This window comes from Trachypithecus francoisi, unplaced genomic scaffold (assembly GCF_009764315.1).
Source record: "Trachypithecus francoisi isolate TF-2019V2 unplaced genomic scaffold, Tfra_2.0 Lachesis_group20, whole genome shotgun sequence".
Taxonomy (NCBI): Eukaryota; Metazoa; Chordata; class Mammalia; order Primates; family Cercopithecidae; genus Trachypithecus; species Trachypithecus francoisi.
The window spans coordinates 24,756,507-24,767,278 of record NW_022681466.1 but is presented as its reverse complement, the minus strand read 5'-3'; the positions used below and the strand labels follow the sequence as shown (position 1 = coordinate 24,767,278).

General features: G+C 55.1%; 1 protein-coding gene across 2 annotated transcripts in view; it reads left to right on the top strand.

The window, feature by feature from the left end:
* Positions 1 to 1,655: 1,655 nt before the first annotated feature.
* The window catches only part of SAMD14 (sterile alpha motif domain containing 14), an 18,734-nt gene continuing 9,617 nt past the window's right edge, over positions 1,656 to 10,772 (top strand). The window contains exons 1-2 of one of the 2 annotated variants that reach the window (XM_033183445.1): positions 1,656 to 2,648; positions 6,652 to 6,706. In XM_033183445.1, coding sequence (XP_033039336.1) covers positions 6,664 to 6,706 — 43 coding nt within the window. In that variant the 5' untranslated portion in view covers positions 1,656 to 2,648; positions 6,652 to 6,663. Of the gene's footprint in view, positions 2,649 to 5,302; positions 6,533 to 6,651; positions 6,707 to 10,772 lie in introns of those variants that run through there. The other variant, XM_033183446.1, reaches the window with a different exon arrangement.

The window sequence follows — 10,772 nt, the reverse complement described above, 5'->3', positions numbered from 1 at the left end:
CATCAAGTGACTGTAAGTGGGCCTGTCATTTTAAACCTCCCTTATCCCCCCACTCGCCCAATTTTGCAAGCTTGAGTAGGTTTGCCAACACTTGCCAATAAGGGGCATTTTCCCAACTCCCAGAAGCTTAGGCCTCACTAGGAATAGGGGGAACAGGGGCTCCTCCTGGGTCCTACAGCCTAGCAAACATACCGCTCATCTCCCCCCTCCTTGGGATGTACAGGGGCTACATAATCAGTCCCACTCCAGCCCACCACCCAGAGCTCACCAGATGCCTACAAAGCACATCCCCCTTTTAGACCCCCAGATGCAGCCCCCACCGCTGTCAACAGAGACGTCACCCTTTCCCCAGATTTCTACCATCTAGCCTCCTGGCTGCCAGAAGATTCAAAGACACCCAGAGACCCCCAAACTCCCATAAAATCCCTAGGATACCCTCAGACCCTAAAGGCTGTTAATTCTGTCCTCACAGTCACAAGATAGTCGGGGTTCAACAGGCCACTTCCCGGAGGCCTCAGACTGCAGAGTCCTCTGGGCCGTCAGGAACTCTGTACTACAGACGCCACACCTCTCCCTTGACTCTAGATCCCCAATCCAGCTTCACCACTTACTTGCCTTTTTGTTTTGTTGTTGTTGTTGTTGTTGTTGAGATTGAGTCTCACTCTGTTGGCCAGGCTAAAAGGCAGTGGCACAATCTCAGCTCACTGCAACCTCCACCTCCTGGGTTCAAGCAATTCTCATGTCTCAGCCTCCAGAGTAGCTGGGAATACAGGCGTGCCACCATGCCTGACTAATTTTTGTATTTGTAGTAGAGACAGGGGTTTCACCATGTCGGCCAGGCTGGTCTGGAACTCCTGACCTCAGGTGATCCACCCACCTTGGCCTCCCAAAGTGCTGGGATTACAGTCATGAGCCACTGCGCCTGGCCTTTCACCACTTGCTTTTGAGCAAAGCATCTTCCTTCTTCTAAGTCTCTGTTTTCTCTGAGGCAGTGGGTAATGGAAACACCCACCTTGTGGGTTTATTGTGAGGGTGACAATAGATGATCTGAGAGTGCCTGGCACCTGCCAAGCTGTGACGTGCGGTAGCTGGTTGTGGATCCCTACATTGCCTCCCATGGCTGGCCTGCCACTGCTGCCAGCTCACCAGGTCCAAGTCTGATCTCATCCGTACCCACCCCCACCTGCTCCAGGGCTCCCTACCTCAAGCCAAGGTCCACAGTCATCCTAGACCCCTCCTCCCTCACCTCCTAGTCCAGCAGGTCCCCAAATCCTGTCAGCTTCTTCAGGCCTGCATCCTGAAGGGCTCTCAGCTTAATCTGTAATCTTTATGCCCACTGCCACCGGCCCTCAATAGCCTCCAGAGCGTCTCCCTGCCTTCAGGGTGCCCTCTGCAACCCTGTCTCCAGAGGAGCCAAGGGTGCTTCCTAAATGCACATCTGAGCCCCTCCGTCCTCTGTTATTTGTGTGTGCATGTGTGTGTGTGTGGGGTGGGGCGGGGGGCGGCTGGTAGAATAAAGTGCAAGCCCCCTGCACCTCCCCAGATTCAATTTATCTTCCCCTCTTGCCCTCCCACCCCCAACACCCGCTGGCACTTCCCTATCCTGACCCGCAGTTGTAGCCAACACATCACCTCCTCTGGGAATCCCCCTGCCCAGCCCCCGCCGCGGCCGGCCGCCGGGACCCAGGTCGGGCCAAGGGTGCGCTCTCCCTTCCGGCAAGAAGTGCCCTCTGTGAGCCGGGCCCATGGCGCCCGAGCTCGTGAGGGCCTCCCCACTCGTCTGCGCCCCCGACTGGCCCACTGGCCTTGAGCCGGGTTGCAAGGCGAAGGGTTCTGTTCACCTCTGTCCCCTCCAGCCTCGGCGCCCCGGCTGCTCGGCGGACGTTTGTCGAATGAATGAACGAATCCGAAGCCCTGACAGACCCGGCAGAGGAGGCGGAATGGGTCCCGTGGCGGGGCCGCCCCGCAGCCGCTCCCACCCGCGCAGACTCCGGTGCGCCGCGTCTCCCGCGGGCAGAGAAGTAGCGGCAACTCCGCTCCCCCGGCCCGGCCGCCTCCTCCCCGCCGCCCTCCCCCGCCCCCGCCCCCTCGCTCCCTCCCGCTCTTTGTCTCCTGGGCTCCCGGCTTCCCCGCCACACGCCCCCCCGCCCCCCGACGCCCCTTCCCCAGGGACCCGCGCGGACCCCGGCCGACGCGACGCGGCGCGAATCGGCCCTGCCAGGCGGGGGCCCCGCGTCCGGCCAGGCCTGGCGGGCGGCGGGGGCGGGGAGGGAGGTGGCGCTCGCTCTTCGCTCTTCTCTCTCTCTCTCTGTCACACACACACAGACACACACACACACGCACACGCACGCACACACACACGGAGCATCCTCCCGTCAGGTCTCCTGGTCCGGCCCCGCCCGCGCCTCCTGCTTCCAGCGAAACTGCTCCCTCTCCCCACATCCCCCGCCCTCCATTCACCCCCGGCTCCGGGACCCTTCCTGCCGACCTCACCCCCACTCCCGGGATGGAGCGGCTCGAGCCCGCCCAGAGCCCCCCGCGGCCGGGGTGACGGTCCCCCCACCCCTCTCCTGCCCGGCTCCCGCCTCGAGCACCATGGCCTGAGGGGCTCCAGGGGCGCCAGACGCTGAAGATGACCGATGCCGGAGGTGAGGGGCCGGGCGCCCTAGGGTGGACCGGGAACTGGGGCTGGGGCCACTTGGGCCCGCGGTGGGACCCTGAGTGGGGTTGGGCAGGGCCAAGGGACAAGGGCCTTTCTTCCCCTATCCCTAGGGGGACCGCACGGGGCTGGGGTGCCGGGCTGTCAGGGGAGGGGGCGGAGATAGGATTTATGGCCCTAATCCCCTCCCTCCCGCCCGACGCCCGGAGAAATTAATAAAAAGCTGGTGTGGGGGGAGGGGGGAGAGGGTTTAACTCTTTCTTGCCCGGCGGGGAGTTGTGCTGATGGATTGGAGAGAAACTAGCCACCGGGCTCTGACGGGGGAGAAGGGCTCTGGGAGTGGAGTAGGTGCCCTATCCCCAGCCTCACCCCGTCTCCAACAGTGCTTTGAGCGGGTCCCCGACTCCTGAGGACTACCCCAAGCCTGAAGCCGGTGGACGGCCGGCGATATGGGAAGGCGGGACCACCTCTCTGGCTCCACAACTGCCTCCCCGACCACCAGTCTCCTTTCCCATCCACCTCTTCCCGGCCTCTCCCAGTTGCACTTCTCTCTGTCGCTTTCTCCTCTTCAGGGGCCCTCTCCTCTCGCCTGCCCGAAGGGCTTCTCCCTTCTCTCCCACCCTCGGGCGTCACTCAGGGCGGCGGAATCCCTTGTCCCCAGTGCCGTTTCCCCTGGCCCCACTCTCGGTGTGGGCAGCCCTGTGGACTCTCCAGGGCTCTTTCTTCTCAGCAGCCCTGTGGACTCTCCGCCAGTCTGTGTGTCTGTCTCTGCTTCTTCCTACTCCTCACTTCCTTCCGCTCCCGCTCCTTCCCCAGGAATTGTGCGCCCTTTCTTTCTTTCTCTTTCCCCTGAGTCCCAAGGGGCTGTGAGCTCACCTGCCTCCCTTTCTCTCAGAAAAGGGTCAAAGGTCATTGGTGCTCCTTCTCCGGGATTGGAAGCCTTGGGGGGAAGGGTATCCAGGGGAACCGGTTCATTCCCACCCCTGTGCAGTTACCTGGTTGAATGTGTGTGTGAGTGTGCGGGGTGTGTGTGGGCATGAGAGTGGGGGCGGGGTTTGGTGTCTAATTTTTCTAGGCTCAGTTTTGGAAGGAGAAGGTTGGGTGGGAGGGGTCTGGTGACCCCCTGGAGACAATGTAGGGAGGGTCCCCGCACACACCCCAGGAAGTTAGTTGTTGAAGGGAAGAAAAGCGAGCAGTTGTGCTGAATCAGGATGGACCGAGAGTGACTTTGAGCAGGAAACCCCAATCCAGCCCAGAGGGTGCCTGAAAGAGGAGGCCTCCAACCAGTAGAGGATCTCCACCCTGGACTGGGCTCTTGAATAAAGAACACAGGATCTTCATTCTCAGAGGCAGAGAGGAGACAACACTACTGCCCTCAGAGAGCCTCCATTCTGATGGGAGAGGCAGTTCCTGTCTTCAGAGTTCCTAGTCTGACGGGACTAGTCTGACCCTCTCTTCTCTGAGCACCCATCTGATTGGTCGGCGGGGGGAGATGAGACCTATTTAAGGAATCAATGAAGTATGAAGCATTCCCCATTTCCCAGTAGTTGGAGAAGGGTGGATTTAGAAATTATGCAGACAAATGACAGGGAGGGCTACCTAGGACAGCTTCCTGCAGGAGGTGGCAGCTGGGTCCTAGCCAGATAAGGCTTTGTGGGTTGAATGAGGAAAGGTGGTTAATTCTTAGGGTCAGCCTCCCTTCCCATCTGGCCTGTCAGGACAGGAAGAAATGTTCTAGATCTTTGCTAGTAGCCCTGGAGTTCAAGAATGGCAGGAGAGTTCTTGGAGGGTCTACTTCCCTGATGACCCCTTCCCACACCTCATTTTCTGCTTTCAGCCCCAGGCATTATGGAATCTGGAGGTGGTTTTGTTTTCTTTGTTTTTTTTTGAGATGGAGTTTCGCTCTTGTTGCCCAGGCTGGAGTGCAATGGCACGATTTCAGCTCACTGCAACCTCTGCCTCCTGGCTTCATGCCATTCTCCAGTCTCAGTCTCCCGAGTAGCTGGGACTACAGGCATGTGCCACCACACCCGGCTAATTTTGTATTTTTAGTAGAGACAGTTTTCTCCATGTTGGTCAGGCTGGTCTCGAACTCCTGACCTCAGGCATGAGCTATCACACCCAGCTACTTACTTATTTTTGGGATGAGGGTTTCACAATGTTGCCCAGGCTGGTCTAGAATTCCTGGGCTCAAGTGATCCTCCCACCTCAGCCTCCTGAGTGGCTAGGATTATAAGCATGCATCAACTTTGCCTGACTTTAGTTCTTCCTCTCATCTCCTGTTTCTCAGTTTTCACATCTGTAAAGTGGGGATATGTATCTGTAAAGTAGGGATATGAAAATTCCTGGGCCTGGCGTGGTGGCTCACACCTGTAATCCCAGCACTTTGGGAGGCCAAGGCGGGCGGATCATGAGGTCAGGAGATCGAGACTATCCTGGCTAACATGGTGAAACCCTATCTCTACTAAAAATGCAAAAAAATTAGCCAGGCATGGTGGTGGGCGACTGTAGTCCCAGCTACTCGGGAGGCTGAGGCAGGAGAATGGCGTGAACCCGGGAGGCGGAGCTTGCAGTGAGCCAAGATAGCACCACTACACCCCAGCCTGGGTGACAGAGCGAGACAACGTCTTAAAAAAAAAAGAAAACAAAAGTCCCAAGGCTGGCCACAGTAAAGGTAGATGATGTCTATGTAATAATGGAAAAGAAGAGTTGGAAAAGACTCCAGCAGGCGTGTGGCCTAGCCTTCCTACACCTGACACATGTATGATCTACCTCAGTGTCTTGCCATTCTCCTGGGGACCTGAGTGTTAGAAGTAATTGGAGGTCAAGTCTCAGCCATGCAGCGTCCCCTTGCCTTAAACCATCAATGGCCCCTGAGCTTCCTCACTCTCCCCCGATCCAGTATTCCCTGACCAGTGGGCTCCCTAGGGCTACTGGAATCCTACATCTGCTTGAAAGTCTATTCAAATGGTTTCAGCTACATATATCCTTCCCTATCTGCCCTCCCTTCTTGCTTCCCACCAAAAAACCTTGAACCAAAAAAAAAAAAAAAAAAAAAACCCTACCCATTCACACTTCTTCCCAGAACATAGTTGCATCATAGAGGTTTGGCTGTCCATTGTGTGCTGTGTGTACTCCTCATACCCTCCTACATCTGTGAGTCTGTCAAGAACTGTGAGAACTGTGTCTGGAACAGTGGCCCTGCTGATGGTGCCAGCTTCCTGAACAGCTCATGTTCAGAAAGGCAGGTGGTGAGGGCACCAGTGATGGGGGTGTAGGGAAGAGGGAGGCAGGATTGGAAAAGAGATGGAGAGTTTATGGACGCAAAGATAGGTGGATGGACAGATGGCAGCAGATGTTGGGTGCATGGGAGCAGATGTTGGATGGCTGGATGGGTAGATAGATGGGTGAGTGAATGGATGATGAGTAAGCAAGTAGGTGGATGAGTGCATAGGTGGGTAGACAGATGGGAGAACCTGGGTCCTGGTCCTGATTTTGCCATTAACTTGCTATGTGATCTTGGGCCAGTCACTCCCCCTTCTGTTTCTTCATTTGTAACATGAGAGGATTGGATTTAATAATCTCCATGACTTCTCCCAGATTTGATTGGACAGTTGATGACTGAAAGCTTTTAGGGGATGCTAATGATGCAAAGGCCCAAGACAGTGAAGGGGAGAAGTTCGGTGACCCACGTGAAGGCACACAGCAAATCAGTGGATCAGGACACCAGGAACAACACAGGGCTCAGCTTGTGTCTGTGCCTTGGGTTTGCGTCTGCCCCCACCCTCCTACTATACCTCCTGCCCCAGCGCCCATGATCTGGGTTATGATTCCAATGGCTTCTCTTCCAGGGGCTAAAAGAAGGGTTCTAAGGTAAGGGGAGGAGCCAACAGGCCTGGAGCAGGTAGCCTTCGACATCTCTCCTGCCTCGGCCAGCCTGAATCTCTTACCCAGGCTCTCTTTTCCTTTCTCTCCCCTCTTGTCCTCCCCAGCTGTCTTGAGTCATGGCTTCTTCAAAGCTCCGAGAACCCGTGGATGAGGTTTTTGGTAAGTTCTGTGTGGCTCTATCTCTAGTCAATAGATACAGCCATAGAGTACTTCCTTCCTGGGCCACCAGGCATTGAGGGGGATAGGGCGCTTCTTTTTTAGCTTCAGAGAGAGAGAGAGAGAGAGAGAGAGAGTGTGTGTGTGTGTGTATTGTGGCCTGACCCTTTGTCACCGCTATCTTAGTGGACACACCAGTTATAATAAGTGTCCCCATTTATTAAGTGCTTATCTTATGCCAGATACTAGGTTAAGCACCCCCATCTCACATGCAATGTATTCGTTAACCCTTACAATAACGCTTAGAAGTAAGCCCAGTTTACAGACCAGGAGTGTAGGGTACACAGGGCTGAAGTCACTTGCTTTCAAGATCACATATCTAGTTAGTGGCAGGGCTGGGAATAGAACCCCAAACTGCCAGACTTCCTGCTCTTAGTGACTATCTTATACACCTGTAAACTCCAGCCCAAATGACACACGTTTTCCAGGTCACATAAATAAGTGCAAGGGACCTCACCCTGCTTATATGTGTGCTGAAATCAAATGTATAACACACACAGCCTCAATATCCCCAGGCTAGCCCCCTCATGCTGGCCTGCACGCCCACGTCCTCAGTACACACTGGGGTGCATGCACACACCACGGTACCATCATTTACCCCCTGCAGTCTTCTCTTGTGTGGACTGGAGAAAGAGACCACCCCAGCTGGGCAGAGTTCCCAGCATGCACTGGGGCGGAAAGCCGGTTTCCCAGCGGGATTCGGGTGGAGGAGTCAGGAAGAGTGGTTGAGCAAAGGAACTTGGAGGAATGAGGGAGAGGAGGAGAGTGGCTTGCTCCTCGAGGGGCTCCTATGCCAGAGGGTTCCCAGCTCCTCCCCTGCTTTCCTTCTCCCCATCTCTCCCTTCTTCCCTCTCTCCCCTGGCCATGCCAGGAACTGCTGCTTCCCATCCCAGTCTCCTCCAGCTTCCCTAGCCTTGAACTGCCTTCCTACTCAGGCCAGACTTAAGCCCAGGCCTGACAGAAATGAGTTCTCCCTTCCCTGGGCTTTTCTGCCCCTACTCCCCCACCTCCTTACCCTCTACTCCACATGCAACCCCTGCTTGTTTTCCTCACTGCTGAGGTAGCTGGGTGCTCACGGCTTCCTGACGTGAAAGACCATTAAATATTTATGAATTCCCATTGCCCAAGGCTGGGAGGAGGAGGAAGAGGGAGAGAGATGGGGGAGGAGGATAGGGAAGGAGGGTAGGAGCAGAGAAGAAGGAAGAGATAGAAGCTGGAGGGAGAGCCTCATAGAGCAGAGGACCCAGGACAGGCTGGCCCCACTGTGCCTCAAAACCACCAAGCCCCCTAGGAGTCCCCTTGCTCCCCAGCCCCTCCAAGGTAAGATGGCCATGGTGCTGATATGGCCCAGAGTCAGGAGCAAGGGGCCCCTCTCCCTGTTTTGAGTGGGTTGGGCACCAGCTAGGTGCCAGAAGGGTAGAGGATGCCAGACCACTGGCCTGGGAGCCACTCTCCTTAACTCCCCCTGTCCCCTCAGCCAAACGTGTCCTCCTATCCTACGTGAGCCTCAGTTTTCCCATCCATACAATGAGAGGTTAGACTCAAAATTCCTTCCCATCACTGCTTCAGAGAGGGTGTTAATGCTTACCAACAGAGCTAGACCGCCTGTCTGTAACCCTGGTGGGCTCCTCACCAGCTTTATGCCCTCGGGCAAATTAAGGCTGCCCTGGGGATTCCTGGAGTCCCTTCCTTGTAGGGCTGTGGGGAGGCTCAAATGAGCTAGTAATTGAGTAATTGTAAAGCACTTAGAACAGTGCCTAGCACAGTAAGAGCTCAATAAGGATTAGCTCTTATTTTTCTGTGGTTCAGCCTTCAATCCTTGCTGCTGCTTCCAGGCAGTGCCCGGAGATTCTGTGTCAGGGGCTGGGAACAGAGGGCTCCCTCCCCCAGCGCAGCCTCAGGGACTGGAAACACCAGCAGGTTGCCCCCTGGACGAGTGCAATCTCCTCTTGGTGTCCACCCTCCCTTTTCAACCAGACCCTTGCTGTCCGCTCGCAGGCTCTGCTGGCCCCCTCGCTGCTCCCCAGATGCTCCAAGCCCAAGGCTGCACCATTCCCTCTCCTTAGAAAGCTCTTTTTGTTCCTTCTACAACCTCGGCTCTTTATGGCAGACCTCAGTCTGGCTGCCACATTTAAGGTAGTAGCCTCCCAGTCTCCCCCTGTCTTTTCATTCGACAAATATTTATAGCGCTCCTCATATGCATCAGGCTCTGTCCTTGGCTCTGGGGAGACAGCAACAAACAAGCCAGACAAAATCACTGTCCTCATGGAGCTCAAATTTTCGTGCAGGGGCAAGTAGGGGGACAGATGATCAAAGCACACATAAATAAACAAGGAGCATACTAGATGGTGGGGAGTGCTGGGCAGAGGATTGAAATGTGGACGTGATGGGATGTGGGCATGGGCGTGGAGGTGACCTTCATCAGCACCCGTGTGTGTCTGGAGTCCATCTTTGCCAAAGCATGCACTGGTCCATGGAAGTGTGACTTAGCTTCAGCACTTCCTGAGCACCTGCTCCTTGTCAGGAGCTGCACCAGGCTCTCACGATACACAGTGGACAGGGAAGGGTTTCACCCTCTGCAGGTTGCAGGCCAGCATGAGGAGACAGTCATTGGCGACCATATCCCGACCCTATCGTGACCATATGGTAGTGTGGTGCGGCTGCCAGACGGTGCTGTGTCAGAGTTGATTAGCCAGACAAAGAAGGGCTGGCGAGAGATGGAGCACAGGGATGGCGGTGGGAAGCGAAGCAGGAGCAGGTACACATATAGGTATCAGTGTAAGCAATTCAGTTGATTCCACAGATGCCATCACCAGCGAGCGCCTGTTGAGCTCGTCCTAAGTCATAGCATTATGGCGAAGCACTGTATATGGATTATTTTATCTGACGCTCACAACCACCCTATAAGGAAGATAGTGCTAGTATAATCCCATTTTACACATGAGAAAGCTAACACCTAAAAGGAAGTAACTTGCCCAGAGTCACCCAACTGGCAAGTGATAAAACTGGCTTCAGCCTGGCCATCTGGCTCCAAGGCCAGTGCTCTTAGCCATAGTCATGTAAGAGGAGGAATCTGTGGGGAACACAGAAAGGGTGAGCTGGGCCCCTCAGGCCTTGAATAGACGGCTGAATAGCATGGACTTTATATTGTTAGCTTTGGGACCCCTTCTGCGAGAGTTTCAAAAGCAGGAGAGTATGGAACATGGTCAGAAATATGCTTCAGGCCTGGCGTGGTGGCTCACACCTGTAATCTCAGCACTTTGGGAGGCCAAGGTGCGCAGATCACTTGAGGCCAGGAGTTCAAGACCAGCCTGGCTAATGTGGTGAAATCCCACCTCTACTAAAAATACAAAAGTTAGCCAGGTGTAGTGGCACACACCTGTAGTCCCAGCTACTCGGGAGGCTGAGCCAGGAAAGTCGCTTGAGCCTGGGAGGTGGAGGTTGCAGTGAACTAAGATCATGACACTGCAGTCCAGCCTGGGTGACAGAGTGAGATTCTGTCAAAGAAGGAAGGAAGGAAGGAAGGAAGGAAGGAGGAAGGAAGGAAGGAAGGAAGGAAGGAAGGAAGGAAGGAAGGAAGGAGGAAGGAAGGAAGGAAGGAGGAAGGAAGGAAGGGAAGGGAAGGGAAGGAAGGAAAGAAAAGAAAGAAATGTGCTTCAGAAAGTTTCTTCTAGTCACATGGAAGGTACAAGGAGGAGCCAGACCGGAGGCAGGGAGCAAAGAAGAGAGAGTTGTATGTTTTGGGGTGGCAGGTAGGGGCAGTTTCCCCTCCACTCAGGTGAAGGCCTGAGCTGAGGCAGTTCGGTCCAGAGGGAGAGGAGAGCCCAGGTTCCCTGGGTGTGAGAAGGCCAATCAACAGAACTTTTTTCTTTCATTAAAAGGGTGTGCTAAGCACCTACTGTGTGCCAGGCACTGTTCTCTGCCTGTGATAGAGCAGTGAACAAAACAGAAACCTGTCCTCATGGAGCTGACATTCTAATGGGTGGAGAGAGACATTAAATGATATAAG